At 58.2% G+C, this 24,573-nt stretch overlaps 2 protein-coding genes across 11 annotated transcripts in view; one reads left to right on the forward strand and one right to left on the reverse strand.

Annotated features, from left to right (window-relative positions):
• NLRP3 (NLR family pyrin domain containing 3) overlaps positions 1 to 24,573 on the forward strand; it is a 33,559-nt gene that overhangs the window by 7,969 nt on the left and 1,017 nt on the right. Inside the window, exons 2-10 of one of the 9 annotated variants that reach the window (XM_062000590.1) lie at positions 7,068 to 7,210; positions 7,911 to 8,028; positions 8,140 to 8,270; positions 9,205 to 9,300; positions 19,790 to 20,085; positions 21,153 to 22,812; positions 23,247 to 23,387; positions 24,033 to 24,203; positions 24,350 to 24,523. In XM_062000590.1, the coding sequence (XP_061856574.1) occupies positions 9,263 to 9,300; positions 19,790 to 20,085; positions 21,153 to 22,812; positions 23,247 to 23,387; positions 24,033 to 24,203; positions 24,350 to 24,523 (2,480 nt within the window). In that variant the 5' untranslated portion in view covers positions 7,068 to 7,210; positions 7,911 to 8,028; positions 8,140 to 8,270; positions 9,205 to 9,262. Of the gene's footprint in view, positions 1 to 7,067; positions 7,211 to 7,910; positions 8,271 to 9,204; positions 9,301 to 13,820; positions 13,931 to 16,068; positions 16,255 to 19,789; positions 20,086 to 21,152; positions 22,813 to 23,246; positions 23,388 to 24,032; positions 24,204 to 24,349; positions 24,524 to 24,573 lie in introns of those variants that run through there. The other 8 variants (XM_062000593.1, XM_062000591.1, XM_062000588.1 and 5 more) reach the window with 8 other exon arrangements.
• CEND1 (cell cycle exit and neuronal differentiation 1) lies at positions 249 to 13,994 on the reverse strand. 2 transcript variants are annotated; one of them, XM_062000656.1, is made up of 2 exons: positions 13,922 to 13,994; positions 249 to 2,789 (listed from the first exon to the last, which is right to left on the reverse strand). In XM_062000656.1, exon 2 carries the CDS (start codon positions 2,640 to 2,642, stop codon positions 2,253 to 2,255), a length of 390 nt encoding a protein of 129 aa, XP_061856640.1. In that variant the 5' UTR covers positions 2,643 to 2,789; positions 13,922 to 13,994; the 3' UTR covers positions 249 to 2,252. The 2 variants fall into 2 exon arrangements, with proteins under 2 accessions (XP_061856640.1, XP_061856642.1); XM_062000658.1 differs by lacking the exon at positions 13,922 to 13,994 and adding an exon at positions 5,372 to 5,470.

Genomic DNA, 24,573 nt, shown 5'->3' on the forward strand with positions numbered 1-24,573 from the left:
GAAAAAAAACCCCTTAGGAACAGGACACACCACATTCACTGCCTAAGGAGGGCTGGCACGTGGTCACACACCCAGAGGATGACCTGCAGTGCCACCACCACCATCCTCCAGGCTGTGACAGGCTGCTAACAGGAGACATAGCCACACCACAAGCAAGGAGTGCTTTAGGCTACCAGGATTTCCCCTGGAGCTGTAGCACTGGTTCCAAACCTCCCTGGGAACCCACCCTGCCCACCCCCTGTCTCTATACTGTTAAAGGTAGATGTTAAACGTCAGCTGCATGCAGCCTGCTGTCCATCAGAAGAGAGCATCCAATACGCCCAGAGGCTGGGCCACTTTGGGAATACCTTATGAGCCTTAGGGAAAATAGAATGACAGAGTTCACCATAGGAGCTGCATCAAAAGACCTTTTGTTTGGGAAAGCCATGTGCATTCAGCAGACTGGAGCTGGAGGGAAATCAGACATGAGTCACCAGAAGAGCTGCCAGGTCAGGTTATACACACCCACCATCCAGTCACCTTGAGGCAGGTACGGCAAAGGCAGTACCTGAGGAACATAACCTTCCTCTGGCCCTGTGCCAACCGAATCATACATCCAGGCTCAGTTAAAGATGTCAGGCTTAGGCTCTTTAACTGAACTCACTCCTTTGTCACAGCCTCTTGCTGACCATCACTCCCAAATGCTGCTCGCTGGCTGCAGCTGCTGCTGAGCTCTGGGGGCTCTGCAGTTCTGAGCTCATCTGACCAGACACCGTTTAAAGACAAAATGTAAAGTCTTTTTTGGTGAGACTCTTTTGGACAGCTGTGCAGCAGCCAGGGGCAGCCTGATGGAAGCTTTCAGAATGAGATCTGCCAGCCTCTTGGTGTTAGGGAAAGGGCATCACACCCTCTCTCGTCACCCACTTTCCTTCTCCCCCCAGCAAGGTCTGGCTTTAGAGCCAAGGTACTCACCAGCGAAACCAGGCTGTTCCTGGAGGATGGGAATTTGTTTCCATTTCCAAAGTGTGGAGGTGTCACAAATCCCAGCCACTGTCACAGGAGGGAGGTAACAAATTCCCCCTGGATAGATGGACTTCCACTGCCCCTGAACAGGGTTTCCCTGCTATAAAGCAGGTCAGCAGGTCCACTCTGCCCCTAAAACTAGCTCATGTTTCCCTTTTTTGCTACTTTCTCATGTACTGAGACACCTTCTCCTTCAGTGGGAAAACACAATAAAGAATGAAAGCCTGAAGAAATGAACAGCAAGAGTCCAGCTGACCCCGAGGGAGTTTGGGCCGAGGTCACAGCATCCTGCAAAGCCCAGCCTAACTTCAGGAAATACTAGATCCAAAACAAAAGTCTCTCTGTCCCCAAGTGCTGCCCAAATGGCCTTGGTGAGCCACAGGGCCCTGAAGGCTGCCCGCCAACGCGCAAGAAACCAAAGCAGAGGGCAGCTGGTGCCTGCCTGAGCTTGGGCCAGGCACCTCTGAGAGCTGACAACCACACTGTCAGGCACAGTACGGCCCCTCTGCCCCCTCCCTCGCTGGCAGCTCAGCCAGGAGAATGACTGGACGTGGTGTCCCACATGGCACACTCAGCTCTGCCACACTGCAGCCTCAGCTTGTTTTCTTTGGGGTGCCTTCGAGATGGGTGTTTAGGGGTGGGTTGATGAGCAGCAGGTACACCAGACACCTTTCTGTTTGGCTCAAGGAGCTGCCTTTTGCCTGCGACTGCCCCAGGGTGCTGGATAAGCACCAGCCCAACACACAGCAACAGGCAAAGCGGGTGGTAGCGCTAGGCTCTGTCTCCCCTTTACAGATCTTTACCACAACCCAACCCAGCTTAAAAACAAACCAAACAGAAACCAAAACACAAACTGGGGACTCTGGATGGGACGTAGAACACTTTGGACTCGAGAACAGGGGACTGCAAGAGAGGTGGGGGTGTCTCCCAGGGAGGACAGCAGGGGAGGGGAGGGGACACCGTCATTTACACCGATCAGGAGAAGCTGTAATCTATACACAGTGGTACAAGCCGAGATATATTACATGAAAGAACACACCGAGTGCATGGAGTTACCCACACCGGGTCAACACTGGCACAGTTGTCATGTTCAAGACTCTTGGAGTTGCAGTTGGTGCTTGCTGTCGACCTATGTAGCTCGCTCTCTCTCTATCTATATAGATAAGTATAGAATTTTCCTGCATGCATGTGTCTCAAGAGGAGCTGTACAGCTGGGCTGGGTTGCTCATCCCCCACCCCGGGCTCCGTCTTCATTTTTTCCGGGCTAGGAAGGCCACTCCCACAATCACGGCCAGCGCAGCCACCGCCACCCCTCCCGCCACCAGCAAGGGCTTCACGCTGTCGAAGATGCCGCCTGGCGACTCCTGGGAGCCGTTGCCCTTGTGCTCAGAGTCAGGGGACTGGCCGGCGGCCTCCGTGGCGGCCGGGCTGGCCTTCGCGTTGCTGTGGTTGTTGGCGACGGCGGGGTCGCCGCCTGGCTTCTTGGCGGCGGAGCCGGCGGGGGCTGGCGGCTGCTCCTTGGGGAGCTCCTTCTTGTCTGCGTTTGTGGCAGGGCTGGGGTTGGGCTTTTCCGCCTTCCCGGAGCTGGGGGCCTTGGCCTCGGGTTTGTTTGCGCTGCGGACGTTGCCTTTGGAATCCATCGCGGCGAGCGGCCGTCACGCACCTGGGGCTGTTCCGGCTGCTCCCCTTCGCCTGCTGCAGGAAGCCACCCGAGCTCGACCCCTCGGAGCTGGGGTCCCGAGGTGATTCTCACACTGGCAGCGTCCTATCCGGACATGATCCAGCACCTGCAAGAGGAAGCAGAGCAACGGGAGGTGAGGGAAGGGACAGAGCAAGCCAGTGCCGTTGTATCTGGAGGCAAGGAGGAGGGCAGGAGGCACTGCTCACTGGAAACTGTTCACTCAGTCACTGTGAGCTTCAGAGCATCTCCTGCGGGGCCTGTGCCTGCAGTAACACCAAACAAGCTGATAGTCTCTCACCCATAGCTGCCACAACTCCACTTGTCACCGGGACAAGTGATGCTGTTTGTCAGGGCCGAGATACGCTGGTGGCCAGCCAAGCAAAGGCGACTTTTTCATTCACTCACCACAGCTCCCTTCCTCCTGGGTAAGGAGAGAACGTTTTGTTTGCTGGGAAAGCAGATCAAGAGCTCCTCCCTGCTTGTGTCTCACCCTCTACCCTGCCTTTTGCAGCAGTGTCAAGATGAGTTTAGGAAGGGGTTAATGTGCGACATTCTCCGTCCAGATGGGTACTGCAGAAAGAACAGGATTAGTTCCTCGGTTATCACAAGTATCAGAGCTACAAGGATTATTGCTGTCAGCATTTCTGGTGGAGCAACAGCAAAATAAGGCCAGAGCCAGATCCCTCAGCTGGTGCAGATTCCTGTGTGGCTGTAAAGCTGTGCCTCACAGCACTTAAGAGACCTGGCTCCTGCCTCCATGCAGTGGTTAGCTGGGCTTGCCCACAGAGCTGGGCAGGACATCAGACATACTGCAGGTGATCAGCTGGAGCCATTTGCCCCAGAGAACTGATGGAAGCAGTGAAGGGCATGGCTGCTTGTAAGCAGGATAGCTGCTGCTCTTCCCTTAGCTGTCTGCCCATCTCTAAGCTCCTTTGAGGAAACAAACAAGTCCCCTCCTGTTTAAAAAGCACCAATCGACTTTCCCCACCAGCTTTTCGTGGGTCAGATCAGCTTTGGGTGTGGAAGGGCAGAGTCTTTGGCTGCAGCTGAGAAACACTTACATTTGAGGTGGTGATTTTTAAGCCATTTTGGAAACCCCAGAATGCCACCACTCTGCCCTGCTGCTTCACTGCAGGTGTGTCACACACTTGGGCATCTTGTACCACACAAACACAATCCCAAGCGCTCACCAAGCCAAAAACCTTCTCTGTGGCTTGGGGCTTGACAGACAAATGTCAGGTCCTGGCCAAGAACATTTTCCTCTCCTTGCCCATTCTGTAACATGTCTGTGGATACCACCTGCCTCATCTTTTCCTTCCTACTGCCTCCAAAGAGCATTCAGCCTGCTCTGCTCAGGGGAAAGCCTGTGTGGATCCAGGGCTGAGCTGCACACAGTCACTCGCAGGACTCTGCTCTTCTGGTTTGGGAGCAGTTTAACCTCTTCATTTTACATCTGGTACAGTGGTGACAAACAGAAATAGTAAGTGGAGCCCAAGATTGAAACTGGGCCTAGAGATTACAAGCAGAGAGAGTCAGATTCATCATGTCATAAATATCAAGTCACCTGCTTCGTTGCTGTGATATCAATTAGCTGTGCTGCTCACACACCTTCTGGGGTTTGGGGGGTTATGCTGTATCAATCAAGCACTAGATCTTCTGCTTTGCCTAGGAAAGCTACATGCAGCCTACAGAGGTGGTGGGGGGAAGTCACAGAGCGGGCAAACTGGCCTCTCTGCTGAGAAATGGGAACTCTGCACAGGCCAGGTCCCTCACAGCTTGTCCACAGCCCTCACTGATCTGTTCTCCAGATTCCTGGAGGCAGGAGAGTTGGTTCTGCCCAGAGCCCACAGCGTGTCACGGAGCCTCATCCCACAGCCATGCCCTGCACTGCTACAAACAGCTCATCACAGAATTTCTTGACTTCTGAGGGAGCTTCCACTGAAAGCAAAGCAAGTCCCTCGTGCACATTAGAAAAGGCTTCAAGATGTAGAAGCCAAACTAAGCCAGAAACCAGTATCAGCAATTCCAAAGCATCCACGGGAAAGGGCTTTCTGTCCACGGCTGGCCAGCTCTGGAACCAGCCACAGAACTGCCCAGCACCTCTCCAGACCATCTCATCCTCAGATGAGGGCAAAGCAAAGTGCTTTCCTTGCTCTCAGAACCCAAGCACAAACATAGAGGTGCGAGGGGGCTTTTCTTTAGCCCTTTGTCTCCTCTTCCCTCGTTGCATCACACAAAGCTTTTCTCTCATGGCCTGTTTCTCCACCTTTGCTTTCTTCTTTATAGCTCCTCACAGCTATTTATTCCTCCCTTCTGAGTTGCTCTCTCTGCCTGTCCTACCCATTCCTCCCCCTTCCAGCTCCCCCTCTGCCTCCCACACAGACAGCAGCACTCCAGAACAAGGTTTTGAGAGAGAGAGAGGCTTCCTTCCCTCCCTTTCCCCCCCACCGTGCTATTTAACAAGTGGTGCCTTTTCAGGAAGGTTCTCACTTGCCAGCAGCTAACCAGCTCTTTCCCAGGCCGGGAAGAGGGAGCAGAGATCATGAGACCAGTGATTAAAGAGAAAGACGAAAAGCAAAGCCCCCAGAATTGCTGCCTGCCACGAGCAGCGGCAGCACACAACCACCACAGCCCCCCTGGCATGCTCCTGGGGGTCTCAGCTCTCACTACCCGTGCAGTCTGACTCACCAGTGCAACGAGCTGGCCCCAGCTAAAGCAGCAGGGCCAAGATGAGGAACAGCTTTCCTTGGCTCCTTCAAGGGCACCTTTTCTGCCTCCCACCTCCCCAGTAAATTAGCAAATCCATCTTTCCCTCTGCCTCCTGTGAGCACAGATGAAAGCTGCATCAATCCTGCCCCGGATACAGCAGATGAGTCATCTGGAGCTTTCCTGTAACCGGGCCCTGTTAGAAGGTTCTCTTTCCTCTGCAGGCACCAGCCCCAGCCTTACCTCTCCCTCCTTGTTTGCAGCTGGAAGGAGAAGCCAGCAGCAAGACAGGGCATCTGCTGCAGAGTGTGGGGGGCAGCGGGAAGCTGCACCCCACAGCGTAAGGGGACAGCAGTGCTGAGCACGGGGCTCATACGGAGGGTTTTGCTCTCCTGCGTGAAAAGCAGCAAGAAAAACAATGCAAGCACCACAGTGGGGTTGTGTGTCTGAAATTGGACTCGCCTTAAAGGTCCATCCACACGTCCTGCCATTGGGAAGGGTCTCAAACAGCTACTGTCCATGCCTGACCTGTAGCAATGCTGGGCAGAAAGAGCCTGAGATGGCAGAAAAGAGCTCGTGTATCCTCAAATCTTCTTCCTTACTCCCTAATCTTCCTCTCCTTTCTTGGTCATTCCTACCTGCCTGGAAGAGAAAGGCACGAAGGTTTGCCTCTTTGAGGTGAAGGAGAGTTGTAGGTGCCAAAGCTCCTTATGTAGCACGGCTTGTGTGGGCTTTGGGGTAAAGAATTAAATGAGTCCCTTTTACTAGGCAAGCATTAATGTTTCTTCCAGCCTCAACTCCACTGTCAGCCCCCCAAACTCCTTAGCCATCAGCTGAACCATGGCAATCTGCTTAACAACCACAGGTTGGGGACAGAGACCATCAAAAGAAGGAGACAAGGCCTGGACCCAAGCCTGCTCCCAGCTCCCTCTGGAGCTCCCAGCTGGGAGGCAGGGACAGAGCACTCGGCAGTGCTGGAGGTGATGGCTTGTGCCTCTCAGAACCAGGCCCCTCCTTCCTGAAGCTCAGGGAAGACTTTGAACCCGAGCACACACCACCAATACAACACAGTCCTCATCCTGCTCTTCAGGCAATTGCTCTTACAGCAACACAGCAAAAGGTTTTCAGTGTCACGGGGGAAGAACGGGCGCTGAACACCGATTCACACCAGGTCCCGTCAGCAGGCTCTGCAAGCCTCAGCTGGCAGCCTTGCATTTGGTCATTTAAGACCAAACTAGCTTTCTGAGGGACAGAAAATGGGCCTCTGCTGACAGCTTCCCTTGGTGAGTGCAATTTGCACCTGCCAGAGCAGGCTGAGAGGAGGGAATTGGCGGCACGGAGTCAGACGCCGGCGCCAGCTGGGAGGTGAAGAGCAGGTAATTTTAGCCTCGAGTCTGCAGATTCTGTTCCTGGGGCAGACTGTGCATATAAACAGGGAAATTAGAGTCTGGACACTTCAAAGAGACACGTGAAAACACGAAACTTCCTGGAACAGGGGGAGAAAGAAGACAAACCAAAAGAGAAGCGGTGGTCTGGCTGGGAGAGATAAGGCGGCTGTGAGCTGAAACGGCTGGGACCAGGCTGTTAGAAGCTGGAGGTGTTAGTGAAGGGACCAAGTGCTGCCACAGGCTTCCTATTCCCATAGTAACTCCTGTGTATCACCAACTTTCTCCTTCAGTGCAAGTCAATGGGATGCAGGTGGCTGAACTCCGTGTGAGACCCTCAGGTGGAAGACAGCAGGGTCACGTGGAGAGAGACCGTCAGCAAAGAGGTCTTGACTGAAGAGAGCAGAGGGAAAATCAGCTGGAGCACGTGGCTAAGGTGAGTTCATGGTGTGCTGAGGAAAATGCCAGGTGAAAGGCAGCCTGTTCTCACAGACTAAGGCTACTCCAAAGAGGCCTGAGGTCACTTGCCACAGGGCAGCAACAGTTCATTGCCACTTGTCATTTTATGGCAAAAGAAGAGAATGTGGTGGAGCACATTCCCTGACAATGTCTTTTGCAGGGCAGCCCTGCAGTGCAAGCTTTGAGGTGCCCTTCCTAAGACCCCAAAGGCTCAAGATCATTCTCACTTCCTTTTCTTCTCCCCATGCACCTGTGTGGCTTAGAGGACAGTTAAGGAGAGAAGGGACCGTGAGCGTGGGCTGAAATGGGCAGAGGGTGGGAAGGAGCACGATAGAATCTGGGCTGTCTCATCTGAGCATCACACGAGAAACCATCAAAACCCACCTAAAAAGCAAGTCAGGGTTTGTCCCTCCACAGCTGCTGCCTGAAGGCAGAGCTGGAGTCACACTTTGGAGTTATTTCAGGGTAGAGGTGAGAATCAACCTGCTGACTCACAGCCAGGCCAAGCCCTGCTTCCCTCCCCCATGAGATTCACCTTAAACTCACCAGCTCAAGCATAGCTCCTCCACTGTCCTTTGAGGACATTTTGCTCCTCAGGGTTCCTGTCAGTCACCACTTCTGGAAACCCAAGGAGGCTGGAGATAGGCAAAGCCTAATTTTTCTCCCCACTGCACTAGGGAGCTGCTGATGGCTCGAGGATGGTCCAAGCTGCACTGAAGCTCTCAACCACATCTGTCCCCAGGGTCATACACACCTGGAGCACCGCACACTGCCCTTTGGAAAGCGTCCTCAGGGGTCTGTGCCCTCTTCCCCTGCCACGTGGGGAGCGCTCCATCAAGGCTGGGAGGATCTGTGCTCAATCCCCTGCCCCATCCCAGCAACTGAGCAGCATGCTTTGTGTCCCAGGGCTTTACCTCTCCCCTCCCCGAGCCGTGGAGGAATCAGCAGGTTGGAGGCAGCACCTGAGACAGTGACGGCAGAGCAGTGTGACTAAGCCTTTTCCCCCGTCTCCAAGAAGTGCTGTGAAGACAGATGAGGTAATGCAGTGCCTCCCAGTATTACCATTAATATTAGAACAGCTTTACATAAGGAGCTGGTGTTCCTTCAGCTGCCACAGCAGCTCCCTGGGGAGGATTTTTATCTCCCTTGTGGCCCTCTTTGGCCCCCCACTGCTGATGCAACGCTCAGCCAGGGGGAGTAAAACACAACGAGAGCAGGAGGCGCTTGGAGATGCTTTTAAACAGCCTCAGTGCACCAGGACCAGGCTGTGCAGGGAGACTTCTCAATTTGCCATCCCTCCCAAAGCCAAGAGCCTCGGAGCCAGCAGCAGCAAATCCCAGCAAACGCCTCTGACCCACTTCACTCTCATGAGATATTTACGACCCCCGTTCCCGATCTGCTGTTTGCTACTCCCTACATCCTCCCTCCCCTCACCACGGCCCTGGGTTCAACATTTCACCCTCAAACAGGCCCTTGTGAATCTTGAGGTGGACAGTGTCAGATGCTGACAGCATTTGAAGAGGCAGCAGCAGCTTCAGCTCGCTGTCACAGGGGACATCTGCCAGCACAGCCTCTGCTCCACGGCTGCGGCAGCCCTGCGGCTGCACCGAGGCTCGGCGTGCTCAGAGTCTGCCCAGCTGGTGCTGGCAGTGCCCAAACTGCAGCCACCCCCTCACACACCTTCCCCCCACAGCACCCAGAGCGTGTCCAGCCTCTCAGGATCCTCCCCTCTCTCCCCTGGCCTGGGTGATGCATCCCTGTTCCTGTTGGGTTGTGTAGGAACAGGATGGGCTCCTGCAGCCCAGAAATGCACCTGCAAAGGGAGTGACTGTGGGATGCACCCTCTGGACACCCCAGTGGGCCACACACTGCAGAGAGAGGGCCAAGCCCCAGCCAGCCCTCACACACTCCCCACCAGCACAAGCCTACAAAAGGGCTTAACGGGCATTTTCTGCATCATAACTCCTGCAGGAGATGAAGAGGCACCTCTGGAAGCCACACTTGGCCTGACCCTAAAGATCTCCCTGGGATGGCCATGGCAGACACCTTCTTCTCTGAGAGATGGAGGTAACCCTGCAGAGACACCCACCAGGCTCCTCTACCAGGGTGTTTTACTTTTGTTTCCTTGGTTTTTAAACCCAAAGCCCAGCTCTAACCCGCCCTGTTCAGGCACTCTGGCTGCAAACACACGCTGCACAGCTGTGCTCTCCTCTCCCTCCACCTGAAAATAAAAGCAGTAAGAACCACGAGATGTGGTAAACCTGACTGAAACCTGCAGCATGGAGGGAAGGAGGGCTTGCTGCTGCTTCACCCTGCCCTGCAGCAGAGCCACAGCGAGCTCCTGCTGCACGTTCTCTGCCTACAAGAGCTCCTTCCAGGGCACCTCAAAGGCACAAACCAGCCATTTCCCTGCAGCAACACAGGCTGTAAGGCACTTGCAGCTCAGCACAGCTTCCTGCCCACAGCTCTGTTAAAAATACACAGGCTGCTGCCAAAACCCCCCAACCCTCCATCAGTGTGCTCACCACAAAGGTGCAGCTCATCACCCCAACTCTGTGCTGCCTGGCACAGCCACAAAACCAACACAAGCCTCTTCCTCCTGCCTCAGCCCACAGCCATCCCCAAACGTGGCAGAAGTCAGGCAAGTGTTACCAAAGCAGCCTGAGGAAACAGCAGATTGTGTCTCAGACTCCCCAGGGATGCTCTGAGGGACGTCTGTAGAGGTGGGATGGACCTGACCTGCCCACCTGTCTGGTCACTCACTTGAGTGCCAGCAGCCCTCGTGGTGCAGCTGGACCAGCTGCTCTCAGCCACAGTGCACAGCAAAACCATTGCTGGAGTTAGAATCTGAGCCTGCTTCACTGGGATTAGCTTGGGAATATCCTTCCTCTGCACAGTCTGGCCTCCCAGGGCCATAACCCCAGGCACAGGCCCCAGAGGGGAGCTGACAGAAACCCTTTCAGAGCACCTCCCTTTGCTGTCCTGGCTTTAATCCTGCATTGGAGACTCCCCTCAGACACTGGATCAAACACTGGCCTTCCACTCCCTAGTTCTACTTTTTTAGGGTGGAATAAGATTGTAGCTTTTACCCTTCAAAAATCATGGGCTGTTAGATCTTGAGCTGTTAGATCTCCCTGACAGGGCTGAACACCACTCATCCCAAGAGGGAAATGCAAGGGAACAAAGGCTTTGCAGCCAGGATGACTCTTCCTTGGCAGCTACGTGGCGGGACACTGGATGAAAGCACTGGGGCAGCTTCCATGGGGAGTGGTTCAGGAGGTGCAGGGGAGGATGTGCAGACAGCACCAGGAAGCTCACACGTGTGACACTCCCCAGACACACACTGGGGTGCATCCTGCAGCCCAGACTGTCCCCCTGCCCTGGGCACCTCCTCCTGTCTTCGCTTTTGCCACACTCAGCATTTTTACACACACACTCCCTTGGTTCCTTTCTAATGCCCTCCCAGAGCCAGGGACGTGCCACATCCCCTCCTAGGGACAGGCTGGCACCAGAAGGGAAGCCACCCGAGCCCCAAAGCCCCAGCAGCAGCTGGCACAGCAGCCTCCTGCTGCAGCCCTGCTCTCAAGAAGCCAGTTCTTGCCCTCCAAGCTCAGCTGCATCACTCGGTGTCAGTGACACCACCATCACCTGGAGGCTCACACTGCTTTGGGCTCAGCTGTCTTCCCAGAGAGCTGCTTGCTCCAAGAAGAATGTTGCTGCCAGTCCCAAAACACTTGGGGAGCAGAGAAGCAGTTCCCCATAGCACCCATGCTCACACCCAGGCCATGGGGCAGGTCTCAGTTCTCTGCTCAGCGTTGGGTCTGTGATGCCAGCTCAGGGATAACGTGGCAGGGACAGCAAGTGTTTCATGCCTCTGGGAGAAGGGGCAACGACTGCCCCCTCTTCAGAAAGCCCTGTTCCTTCCACTGAGCCTGCCAGCACTGGGGAAACCACGTCAGCCTAGAGGGCAGATGCTTCCAGCTTGGGGTGCTGCTCCCCAGGCAGCCAGGAGCTGGGACCCAGCTGCAGAAACACCAAGTTCCTTTCCTACAGATCAATGGTTTTAAGGCCCTCTCCTGACAAGTCAGTGGGCTCTGTCTCTCTTCAGTGCAATAGCCACGAGCAAAAGATGAAGGAGAGTCATCTCTGACAAGAAAATAGCCCCAAGCACTGCAGCAGCAGCAGCAAATGCAACAGCCCTCTTCAGCCTCATCCTAAAGGCATCCCCTCTGACCACTGCAGGACTGCACCACGCTGTCCTGGCACTGCCCTCCCTCATGGCTCAGCTGTGGCCTGCAAAAGGCTTCCTGCGTGTGCAGAGCCAGGCCCCAGGCTTCTGTGATGGGCCATGGATCTGCAGGCAGCAGCCTGGAAACTGTTGCTTTGCAGCTGAAACATTAGAAGGCACTGCAGGCAGAGAGGGACGGATCCAGCACGAGGCTGTGACCTTCCAGGGAGGCTCCTGGAACACTCTGGGGAAAAACCCATCGCTCACCTTGCGCAGCAAAACCAGGGCAGCTGCTCTCCCTCCCAGCACACAGCTGGGGAGGAGCTGGGGCAGCATCACCAAAGCACAGCCAGCACAAGTGCTTGTTCAGAGAGCTCCAGCCCTCCCCATCTGCCTGCCCTCACCTCCCCCAGGGACGGGGAGAGCGTGCTCAGCATCCCTGGGTCCGGCCAGGGGAGGGGGGGTGGATGCAGAGGGATCAATAACCACATTTAAAGGGATTCTGGGTTTTTCTTCCCCTCATCCTGCCACAATATCAGAGGGTTGGAGGCTGGTGTTGGCTGACAAAGGTGGAAAATGCTGAAGGTCAAACCTGTGAAGGTCAGACTTTTGGAGGTCAGTGCTGAGATGGAGCAGAGAGCTCAATCCAGCAGAGTCCATCCTCCTTCTCCTGACAGCATCCTGCCCAAGCCCCACCCAGGTGCAACATGGAGCCTTTCCTCCTCGTGCCCAGTGCCAAAGTTTTGCCAGGCTGCCCTCGATTCTAGAATAAGCCCCTTCTTCTTTCCCCTCCCCCCCACCAAACACCATCAGAAGCTGCCAGATGGTCACGGAGCGCTAAGCAGGAGCAGGGACCAAATCAACAGGTCTGTGCAAACAAACAAGGCAGGGCAGGGGTGCCCAGCAGGCAGGGCAGGGGAAGGGGAAGCCCAAGACACGCTCCCCGTGCATTTCACACCCTGAGAGGAGCCCTGAGCTGGTGCCCCCCATCCCTCCCACTCCTTCGGGGGGATCTTCTCCCCATAGCTCAAACCAGGCAGCACAGCCTCTGCCATCTCTTTCCAGTCTGCTCTTTTTTGGGCACATCTCGCTTTGTGAGCTCCTTTCCAGCACAAGCCAGGGGTCACACCGAAGGACATCCTTTTGATATCAAAGCCCCCCTTGCCTAACAACCAGCCCCAGCTCATTCCTCGGGAAAGGCAGCACTGAGAGCCGGGGCTGCTGCCCGTTCCCAGCCCTCCCGCCTCGGGACTGGCAGCCAGAACAGAGCCATTAAACCCATCCCGGCGGAGTGAAGGCCAAACGCCACCACCCATGCAGATAAGAGAGGAAACACGGCTGGAAAACCAGATCAAAAGCTTTCAGGGAGCTGGGGATGCTGCTTCCTCTCCTTCCTCCCAGCCGCCCCGCCTCCGGCACATGGCCGGCTCCTCTGCTGCCTCCCAGCTCTCTCTCCATCCCGGGGCTGCTGCCTCCCAGCTCTCTCTCCATCCCGGGGCTGCTGCCTCCCAGCTCTCTCTCCATCCCGGGGCTGCTGCCTCACAGCTCTCTCTCCATCCCGGGGCTGCTGCCTCCCAGCTCTCTCTCCATCCCGGGGCTGCTGCCTCCCAGCTCTCTCTCCATCCCGGGGCTGCTGCCTCCCAGCTCTCTCTCCATCCCGGGGCTGCTGCCTCCCAGCTCTCTCTCCATCCCGGGGCTGCTGCCTCACAGCTCTCTCTCCATCCCGGGGCTGCTGCCTCACAGCTCTCTCTCCATCCCGGGGCTGCTGCCTCACAGCTCTCTCTCCATCCCGGGGCTGCTGCCTCACAGCTCTCTCTCCATCCCAGGGCTGCTGCCTCGCCTCCCAGCTCTTTCTCCATCCCGGGGCTGCTGCCTCTCAGCTCTCTCTCCATCCCGGAGCTGCTGCCTCTCAGCTCTCTCTCCATCCCAGGGCTGCTGCCTCACAGCTCTCTCTCCATCCCAGGGCTGCTGCCTCCCAGCCCACTCTCTCTCCATCCCAGGGCTGCTGCCTCCCAGCCCACTCTCTCTCCATCCCAGGGCTGCTGCCTCCCAGCCCACTCTCTCTCCATCCCAGGGCTGCTGCCTCCCAGCCCACTCTCTCTCCATCCCAGGGCTGCTGCCTCCCAGCCCACTCTCTCTCCATCCCAGGGCTGCTGCCTCCCAGTGCAGCTCGGACCAGGCAAGCCCAGAGCATTCAGGGAGCGGAGCTGCCAGGGGGATGCTCCATCGCACTCCCAGCTCTGAAAACGCCTTCTCCGGCTGCTTGACCTTCAGGGAGCAGGAGGAGGGAGCTGGGGTGGGAAAGGAGCTGCTCGGAGACAGCCATCCTCACCGCTCTCGTTGTTTTGGGGTGCCTTAGGCGCAGGGAGAGCTGCGCGGCGAGGCGATCCCGCACCGGGCGGCACGGCAGCCCCCGACCCCCATCCCGGGCAGCTGCGGGGAGCCGGAACACGCACTCACCTTCCCCAGGTAGATCCGCGTCTCTGTTTCTCCGGGTCACCCCGAGCCAGAACGCTGCTCGTCCCTCCGCCGGCAGCTCTGCCCCTCGCCCCCCGGTGCCGGCAGCAGCCCCTTCCCTCCCGTGCTCCCCTCGCACCTCGGGAGATGGCTCTTGCGCAGAGAGGAGGGAGGGAGAAGCTGGGGGGGGGGGGGGGGGGGTACTTGGGAGTTTCCCACAATGCACCTCGGCAGACTGCATGAAGATGGAGAGCTGGGGAGGGGGAGGGAGGCAGCGGCTCCAATCCGGAGGGATGGGACGGGACAAGATGCCAAGCGGGGGCTTGGCAGGGCGGTGAGGGCAGCCCAGCTGCATCTCCACGGCGGCCCCTGTTATTTGGGGCTGAGCCATATCCCGCTGGCTCAGCATTTGGAGCTGTCCCCGCAGTATTGAGCCCCACTGGCTGCTTCGCTGCCTGCTGGCTCTGCAGGATGCTGGGGATACAGCCAGGAGGGGAGAGGGGCACATGACACAACGAGGAGGGGGGCAACCTGACAGATTGGGATGCTTATGGGTGTAGACAAGAGGGGAAAAAAGGAGTATGGGCTTCCCACACCAGCTTAAAGTGTTCCTGAGTGTGACAGCAGTGAGTCAGGAGGCTGCACTCTGTCCTGCCAAGCTCTGCACAGTAGAGGAAGAAAGATGAGCCTTGGAGTAGTTTTGTGACAGCCCTACTGCCCCTCACAGTGAGCTGGGGTCCCACTCACCTTACAGCAGCCCTGCAAGGTCTGGGAGGGATTGCAGGCAGCTCAGAGCTGGGCACACAGCCCAGGTCCCGCTGCAGAGCAGCGTCAGACAATGAGCCAGGCTCTGCCAGACACTCAGCCAGGCTCTGCCAGGCACCCAGCCACCTCCTCAGCACAGCAGTTAAAAGCCAGCAGCCCTCCCTGTCACAGCCTCACCTCCTCCAGCCAGGCACAGGTCTCAGATCCACACCACTCAGGTTAAACCTTGCTTGTACCCCAAACTGCAGGCAGGCCCCAGGACTCTCTAGAGCTCTTTTAGCCCAGTTCTCTCAGGTGATGGTTCCCTGGGACCCCCTGACCAGCTTCATGCCACTTTGTAGAAAGCACAGATGTCCTAAGGAGGTAAATCCACGAGAAACCACCTTTCCCAGCTCAGCCACACACAGAGTAACTCACTTCACTTCTGTGGCCACTCTGTGTCCCTTCTGTGAGCAGCAGCCAAGCAGCAGCTCAGCCACAGTCACTCAGTGCAGTAGGGCAGAAACTCCAGAGGAAAAGAACGGGGGGGTATTGACCCTTCTCTGGCTCTGCCAAACTGCCCCCAAGAGCCAAGCCAGCACCTCACCTGTGCCAGTGCTTAAAGGCACTTGGGCTGATGAAACCCCAGAGCAAAGACAAATCCTGCCTGTGTCTGAGGGAGGGTGCCCAGGGGCTGGGTGTGGGAACCCAGCAGGAGAGGCAGGTTTGGGATGCAGCTCCCTGGGAGCAGGGACCAGCAAGGTTACCTTGATGCAGTCCCTGGCTGCAGGAGCCTGCTTGGCTCAGGGAAGCTGGCACAGACAGGATTAGCTGTGGCTGATGCCAATATCCCCTCTGCTGCCTGTCTGGTCCTGCACTCAGCAGTGCCAGCCCTCCCTGCTCCTTCAGGGACTCGTGCCAGGCACCACCAAGACCATTCAGTGGCTGCAAACAGCCGCTTCCCCCTCCCAACACCTCCCACATTTACTGGCAGCAGCAAAGAGGGGCTGAGCTGCTGCAGAGCTGCTGAACAGTCTGTGATTTCATGCAGGAAAGACACACAAGCCTCTGCTCCCAGGACTCACAAAACCTTTTTGCCCCTTCTCCATCAGACAGAAGCACCCTCAGCCTCTGGGCCCCCTCTCAGCACAGCACCAAGGAGCCTCCTGCCAGCAGAAACTGCTGCTTCCAGTCTCCAGAGCCTGGAGGAGCTGGGGCCAGGAGTTCCAGCTGTAATTTCCTTATGTTCACGTATGCTGCCTCTGCCTTAGGAGACAAACAGCCCTCAGTGATGCATGTGTATACCTCAGACTCTGAGTTTACATCACACACCTCAGATGCTGAATCTAAACCCCATTTTTACCCATGTAGAAGAGGAAAGGAGCTGTAAAAGCACCAACCTCACCCCCTCCACTGCAGAAGGGAAGAGAAGCCAGGGAAGCAGGAGAGCTGGGCAGCACCCAGAAACCTCCTGGCAACCAGGCACGGGAGGGTTCCTGCAGCGAGTGTGACCCAGCACCCCGACAGCAGCAGCACAGGAGGGAGCTGAGCACAGGCACAGCGAGCAGCAGCTCAGATCCTGAGGCAGCAAGGTGAGAGCAGCTTCTTCAAGGTCAGGTGGAGAGGGAAGCCTTCAGAAGCTCTGCTGCTGGTTTTGCCTGCTCCCACGCAGCTCACAGGGTACCCTGGGGTGTGTTGGGAGAGGTGAGAGCAGCCCTGGCTCCCAGGCAGCCCTCCTGCCAGCCCTGATGGGGGGGATCTGCAGGGACTTGGTGGCAGCAGCATCCCTGGGAAGGAACATGACGTGCTTTGCACTTTCAGAGAGACACAGCCTTGCCATGGGAACTGCACAGCCTGCAATAGGCTGCCAAGATGCCACCAAGGAGCCTACTTTCCCCCTCTTTAAACTCACAAGATGCCTGAGAGCATCCTTTCCCATTTTTCCCAGCATCTCTCAAGCACATCCCCCAAAGGGTTTCTTTTCCCTGTGCAGCTGACAGCCCCAGCTGCAAAATACCCCTCATCCCCAGCCCCCCAGCCCTGCCTCCTCATGAGTTTACCTCCCCTAGCCAAAACTCAGGGACCCTGGTCATAAACCAGGGCACAAAAAGCAGGAGAGGAGGTCACAGAAGGGTCTGACGCTCATCTCATCCCTGAGCATCAGAAAGCCCCAAGGGAGCTGCTCACCTTTATCCTTGAGCCCCAGTTGCAACCCACCCATGGCTGGAGAGGGAAGAAAAGGCAACAGAGCAGTAAAAACCAGTAGCCATGTGGGCAGCAGCCATTTCCCCTTCCCTTACCTCTGCACTTCCAGGGCAGCAGGACGAAGGACAAGCTCTGTGGTGAAGTGGCTTCCTGCAGGGTTTGCAGTTGCCTGGCTCAGCATCTTGCACACAAAGCCCTCCCAGTGAAAACAGGAGCCCATCTGCCCCTTAGGAGCTATTAATAGCCCCAGAGCCCTGATCAGCTTCACCTGGGACCTCTCCAGTCACTGCCAGGGGCACCTGGGCTTGATTCGAGCTCTGCCCTGGGCACTCAGCTGTTTTGAGCTGTGTTTTTGGGGTCTGGCTCCAGTTCTGCCTCCCACACGGACCCTGCACCTGAGCTGCAGCTTTGCTCCTGCTCCTGTCTCTGGCTCCATCTCCTGACTCAACTCCCCAGCTGCACCCCAGCTCTGCTCCATCCCCTCACCCTGTTCCAGCACTGCCCACTCAGTGCAGAGCCCTGGGACCACTCCATCCCCCCACAGCCCCTCACCCAGCAGCAGAGGCTTCGCTGCTGCTCTCCTCTGGGCAACGACAAGGTTACCGATGGTGGTGTTGACTTTCCCTCACAGTTCACAAAACACAGTCCCTGAACGGTGGGGGGTGGAAGGGACCTCCAGAGCTCACCCAGCCCAACCCCTTAACACAGAGCTCCTGCCCTGCAGAAAGCTGTTCCAGCCACAGCCCATCTCCATGAGTCCAGCGAGGACGCTGCAGACCTTCCCGTGGCTCGGGGCTGCACCGCTTTAGCTGAACCAGTCCTGGCTCACCCAGCTGTTGCTCAGTCTTGTTCTCAGGCTTCCCCATGTACTTTACCAAGCATTACACACATGTTCTTCCCACTGTCGCTCTGAGCTTGTCAGAGAAATCTCGTTGTCCTCATCCCCCCTCGTGCTTTCCAGCCCTTGTACAGCCACACTGCCAGTGTCTCCTTCCCTACCACCCTCACTGTTCACACAGACATGCAATGGCTCCTGCTTGGAGGGGGCTTAAAATAGCCTCTCCTCTACTTTTTTAACTGGTTTCTCCCCCCTCCTTGCTCCCCTGCTCTATTAATAGCAGCATGGAGGGCTATTTTTAGGTTGCTCACGTCTGGTGAAGCACACAGTTGGTTTATTGCTGGGTCCTTTAAAAATAAGACACTTGGATCCATGCCCAAGAATTGCAACTGGGTGTCTGCTCCAGCAGCCTCCTGCACCTTAGTCAGGGCAGGAGAGACAGATCTGATCCGTGTGAGGGCCAGGCAGCATCTCTCCTACCCATTAACCTCTGTGCCAGGTCCATTCACGATGCCACCCTGCTGCTGATGTCCCCAAAGCCTGGGAGGGCTGTGAGCAGGAGAAGCCTGTAGTTCATGCAAAGCTTCAACCCTTCTTGTACCTGTTGGTCTTCCTGGTTGTAATTCCCAGCAGTTACCCCTGGGAGAAGAGACTGACCCTCACCTCAGTGCAGCCCCCTGTCAGGCAGTTGTGGGGAGTGCTCATGCCAACCCTCAGCCTGCTCCTCTCCAGGCTAAAACAGAGACAAAGAATCATTTCAGTTGGAAAAGACCTTTAAGATCATCAAATCCACCCCCTGCCCAGCCCAGCACTGACCCAGGGCTTTGGGATCCCTGCAGGGCTGGGCACTGCCCCAGCTCCCTGGGCAGCCTGGCACAGGGCTCACACCCCTCTCAGGGGAACAGCTCAGCCTCAGCTCCAGCCTCAACCTCCCCCGGGGCAGCTGCAGCCCGTTGCCTCTTGTCCTGTCACTCATGACTAAAGTCACTACTCCTTGTTGCACAGGGACAGCAGCTGCTGTTCCCAGCTCCTTTTTCCTTTCCCTTTCACACAATCACCCTGATAATCCTCTTCCCCTGGCAGCTCCCAGCCTAAGTCTCCATTTCCTGCAGCTATTTTTAATGTCTCTGTCCTCCCCTGCTTTTGCAGCTGTCTGACCTTAGCTCCACGTTGCCCGTGCTGGGGTGCCCCAGGAGGTCCCCCCTTGCTCCTGGGTGCAAGCTGCAGCAGGCAGTAATCCCCGTGGGGAAATGCAGCTTCCCTCTGATCTCCTCAACTTACAGGGAACTGATCCCAGCTGGATCTGCTCCGGGAGAGCTGCGAGGCGCTTCTTGTCTCCTAAAGGCACGGGAGGCTAGAAATGGGGATGAGAGGAGTGATAGCAGGAGTAAGGAGTCCCAGAGAGGGAGGAGGGGAAGGCTCTGACACTTTTTTTTACCAAGACAAGCCTCAGAAGAGGCCTGGGGACCCCGAGCCAGGCACGATTCCTCTGGCAGAGTTGGACATTCAGGGGTTTTTCAGTTGACCCCCACGTGCTGTTGTTAGAAAGGGCTGAGCTGCCAGCACCAGGGAGGCGAGAGGCAGGAGAGGGTGTCTGTGAGCAACAGTCCTAAAGCCCCTGAAGCAGCATGTTCCTCGTGGGTGTGTTGCCAGGAGAGCCGCGGTGGCCGTGCCGGGGTGCCCGTGGCGCGTGGCTGGGGAGCTGAAGCGTGGCGGCAGCGAGTGCCGGATGTCAGGCTGCTGCCGCAAAGCGACACCCAGCCCGTGCGTGGGCCGGGGCTTGCAGCCAGAGCCTGAGCCCTCCAGCACCGCCCCAGCACGCAGGAGAGGCCCCGGGCACTCTGCCACAGGGGCTGCAGCTCCCAGGCTGCTGCCAAACCCCCAGCATGCTTTCTGGGGTGGTTTTCCTTCTGCTGTGCCCCGTCGCAGCGGGGACGAGCCCACGGGGACAGCCCTGGTGACCGTGCCACACGCTGGGGTGACCGTCCCCAGCCTTTGCAGCGCAGGGAGAGTTGGGCTGTGCGGGGACAAACTCTGTGCCCAGCTCCAAACCCTGTTGCCACGGTGATTTCTGACCATTCCAGGCGACACCCCACGATGGCAGGGGAAGAGCGTGGGTCAGCCGCCCTCCTACGTGCGCTCCAAGGTCTCACACCTGAAGACTTCCAGGAGTTTAAGGCAAAGTTATCAGAGCTTCCCGTGGAAAGGGGAGGGAACATCCCCAGGGACTGTCTGGCGAAGGCTGCCCACCCCTGTGCCCTCCTCAGCTGCATGGGCAGCAGCTACAGAGAAGACGTGGCGATGGACGTAGCGATCGGGTTGTTCCAAGAGATGAACCTGAGGGACCTGGCCGAGAGGCTCCTGGATGAGAAGGTGAAAGGTAAGAACCCAGCAGACATTTTGCTTTGCTTTGGCTCTTTTTTTCCCTTGGGTGAAAACAGGCAGAAGTTGGGGTGGGAAGGTTTGGGCTTCCCAGGGAGCCTGCAGACACAAAGTTGTCCCGCTGTGATGCTGTTAGTGTGGGGGCTGCAGAGACCCCTCCTCTCGCTGTCCCCGCACCCTACTGGGCTCTCTCTCCTCCTGGAGCAGAGCCTTCAGCTCTCAGCACCTCCTGTCAGGCAGATCCTTTCCTCCTTGTATGGGAATTAAGGACATCCCTGCAGAGCTCAAACTCTGTAATAAGTTTGGAGCCATCCCCAGGAGCCCAGGAATGGTGCCTTTGGCCCCAGGCGCATGAGGGGAGGGGGATGGAGCTGCAGGTGGCCCCAGGAAATCGTGTTTGCTCCCAGGATGGATGAGAATTGCAAGGTGGTTAAAACAAGGATTGATGGAGGGATGGAGGGTGAATCTTAGAGTAGTTTGGGTTGGGAAAAGCCTTGGAGCTGCTGGAGCCCTCCCCCTGCCCAGCCCAGCGCTGACCCACAGCCCTCAGCACCTCAGCTCCACGGCTTTGGGGTCCCTCCAGGGCTGGGCACTGCCCCAGCTCCCTAGGCAGCCTGGCACAGGGGCTCACACCCCTCTCAGGGAAACAGCTCAGCCTCAGCTCCAACCTCAACCTCCCCTGGGGCAGCTGCAGCCCCTTTCCTCTTGTCCTGTCATTGCTTGGGAGCAGATATCAACCTCCAGCTCCCTGCAGCCTCCTGTCAGGGAGTGTCAGAGAGTGCTGCTGTCTGCCCTCAGCCTCCTCTTCTCCAGCCTCAACACCCCCATTCCCTCAAGCCCCTCCCCAGCACCCCCGTGCTCCAGCCCCTTCCCCAGCTCCAGACACTCTCCAGACCACCCCCCAAAATGGACCAGACAGTGCCCTTGCTGCCTGTGCCAGGCTTAGGAAAGCCCCGAGCGCTGCAACGAGCATCCCGTGGGTGTGTGGGGAGGGCAGTGGGGTGTGCTGGGAGCTCCTGGGGTACCCACCTGTGCCTGTGCCTGACGCTGCTCTCGCCGGCGCAGAGCACAAGCGGCGGTACCGGGAGCACGTGCTCCGGGAGTTCCTGCGCTACAAAGAAGTGAGCTCGTGTCTCGGGGAGAGCGTGTCCCTGGGCAGCCGCTACACCGCGCTCAGCACGGCCAGGAGGAGCAGGGGGCACGAGGAGGCTGCGGGCACCGGCCACGGCCGCGCCGGCGCCTCGCAGACGCTGTTCGGAGCCGACGGAGACGGGCGGAGGCCGCGGGTCGTGGTGCTGGTGGGAGCCCCGGGGATGGGGAAGACGATGACGGTGAGGAAGGTGATGGTGGAGTGGGCAGAGGGGACCCTGGGAGCGCTGTTTGACTACGTGTTCTGCACAGACTGTAAGGACGTGGCCCCGGCCGCGGAGCTGAGCGTGGCGGGGCTGGTGTCGAGGTGCTGCCCTCACAGGCACACGCCAGCGGGGAACATCCTGCGTGGCCACAAGAAGATCCTGTTCATTTTTGACGGCTTCGAGGCCCTGGGGTTTCCTCTGGCCCGGCCCCAAACCGAGCTGAGCTCTGACCCCAGGGAAGCAAAGCCACTGGAGATCACCCTGATGAGCCTGTTGAAGAAGACGGCTCTCCCCGAGTGCTCTCTGCTCATCACCACGAGGCCGGCGGCTCTCCAGAGGCTGAGGCAGTGCCTGGAGGGCGAGTGTTACGTGGAGATCCTGGGGTTCTCAGCAGCCTCCAAGCAGGAATATTTCCACAGGCATTTCGGGGACGCCAGTGAAGCCGACGTGGCCTTTGGGTACGTCAGAGGCAACGAGGTCCTGTACAGCCTGTGCGCCATCCCCGCCGTGAGCTGGACCGTCTGCACCGTCCTCCAGCAGGAGCTTCACAAGAGCAGAAACCTCAGCGAGTGCTCTAAAGCCACCACACAGATGAGCATGTTTTACCTGTCCTGGTTAACCAAGAGCAGAGGCAGGGACAAGGAGCAGGACCTGCAGAAGTTCCTACGCGAGCTTTGCTCCTTGGCTGCCGACGGCATCTGGAAGCACAAGGTCCTCTTTGAGGAGAAGGAGATCAAGGAGCGTGGCTTGGACCAGCCGGAGCTTCTCCCCCTCTTCCTCAACGAGAAGATCTCAAAGGCAGGCGCAGAGGAAGGCAACACCTACAGCTTCACCCACCTGCACCTCCAGGAGCTCTTTGCAGCCCTGTTTTACGTTCTGGAGGACGAGGAGGAAACGGGGCGCGACTCGGGGGCTCTGGCAAAGGACGTGAACGTGCTGTTGGAGAGCTACAGCGAGTCCAGGCAGGATTTGAGGTTCACGGTGCGGTTCCTGTTCGGTTTGATGAGCCAAAAGGCCATCGAGTACGCAGACGAGGTCACCGGCTGCGGCATCTCCCCACGAGCCAGGGAAGGGATGTTGAGGTGGCTTCAGGGGAGGCACGGAGGCATCTCCCATCCCCAGCGAGCCCAGAAGCTTTCCCACTTGGACACTTGCCACTTTTTGTTCGAGATGAACGAGAAAAGCTTCACCCAAAGCGCTCTGGGGGGCCTCACTGACATAGACCTGCGGGACGTCAGGTTTTCCCTGTACGACCAAGCGGCTCTTTGCTTCTGCATCAGGCACTGGGACGGGCTGGACGGCGTCACCCTCCGGGGCTGCTCCTTCGCCCAGGGGGAGCCCCGGGAGCAGCTGCCCACGGCGCTGACTCGGTGAGTGCTGCCTCTCTCTGCCCTAGCGACCCACACACGGCAGAGCTTTCCCCAGCTCCACTCCAAGGGATGGTTTTCAGAGGCATTTCAGCTCCTCCCTGCCCAAACATCAGCTTCTCTTTAGTTCCTCAGTGGGGGATTTTACTCATTTTGGGGGGAGAACAAGGATGATGAGGGCTCCTCTGCCTGCTGCACGCAGTGGGATTGATGGAGATGAAGCATCTCAGCCCTGCTTCCCCATCCCAAACGGGCCCATCTGCCACCCAGCAGCCACGCTTGGGATCCTTCCCAGCTCCAGGCAGGTCCCTCCTGAGGACTCGGCCCCCGAGCGGACGGTGAGCTCTGCACAGGGGTTTGTGTGCCAGCGGCGAGGCCGGGAGCTGCCAGTGCTGGCTAGGGCTGCCTGTACCTCTCACACCTCTGTCCCCCTGCAGCTGCAGCACCCCAGGAGCCGGAGGAACTGAAGGAACAAGAGGAACTGGAGGACGTGCCGGTGACCTCGTGGAGTCGCACCCCCCGATCCGCCCGCTCTGCCAAGCGCTGCAGCAGCCGGGCAGCCGCCTGCGGGTGCTGCGGTAAGAGACCGAGCCCAGACAGCACCGCTGCCGGCACCAGGAGGGTGTGTGGGCCAGGGCACGGCCACCCCGGCTGCTAACGGCCACAAGGCACAGCCTGGCCACCCCAGCAGGGTCCCACAGTGACCAGTGGGGCATGGGCAGGTGTGATCCCTCTGTGCTGATTGGTTGTGCAGGTGTGATCCCTCTGTGCTGATTGGCTGTGTGGCTGGATGCTGTGATCCCTCCATGCTGATTGGCTGTGGTGTGGTTGGTTGTGGTTGGTCCCTCTGTGCCAACTGGCTGCGGCGTGGTCGATCCCTCCAGGCTGATTGGCTGTGGTGTGGTTGATCCCTTCATGCTGACCGGTTGTGGTGTGGTTGATCCCTTCATGCTGACTGGCTGTGGTGTGGTTGATCCCTCCAGGCTGATTGGCTATGGTGTGGTCGATCCCTCCAGGCTGATTGGCTGTGGTGAGGTTGATCCAACTGTGCCGACTGGCTGTGTGGCTGTCATCCTTCCATGCCAACTGGCTGTGGTATGGTTGGTTGTGGTCGATCCCTCCGTGCCGACCAGCTGTGGCGTGGTCGATCCCTTCATGCTGACCGGCTGTGGTGTGGTCGATCCCTCTGTGCTGACCGTCAGTGGCGTGGTTGCTGTCCCCAGGCTGCACTGGTGCGGGCTGTCCGAGAGCTGCTGCCGGGAGCTGGGGGAGCTGCTGGCGCTGCACCCCGGCCTGGCGCGGCTGGAGCTGGCTGACGGGGCGCTGGGCGACGGCGGCGTGCGCCTGCTGTGCCACGGGCTGCTGCAGCCGGGCTGCCGCCTGCGTGCCCTGCGGTGAGTGCCCCCCGCTACCCCACCAACAGCCCCCCACGTGCCCAAGCCCACCGGTCCCTCCGTCCCGCTGCTCCGGGGGCGAGGGGCTCCGGGAGGCCGGCGGCGGGGCGGGCTCTCAGCGGGGGCTGTGCCGCTCGCACCCGCAGGCTGTGCTACTCCCGCCTCACCAGCGCCTGCTGCCGGGACCTGGCCGCCGTGCTGAGCACCAGCCCGTGCCTGGAGGAGCTGGATCTGTCCTTCAGCGAGGGGCTGCGCGACGCCGGCGCGGGGCTGCTGGCCGAGGGGCTGCGGCGCCGGGGCTGCCGGCTGCGCACGCTGCGGTGAGCGCTCTGCCCGAGCGGGGCCGCGGTCCCCTCCGTCCCCACCCCGG

This window comes from Colius striatus, chromosome 7, assembly GCF_028858725.1.
Source record: "Colius striatus isolate bColStr4 chromosome 7, bColStr4.1.hap1, whole genome shotgun sequence".
NCBI lineage: Eukaryota > Metazoa > Chordata > Aves > Coliiformes > Coliidae > Colius > Colius striatus.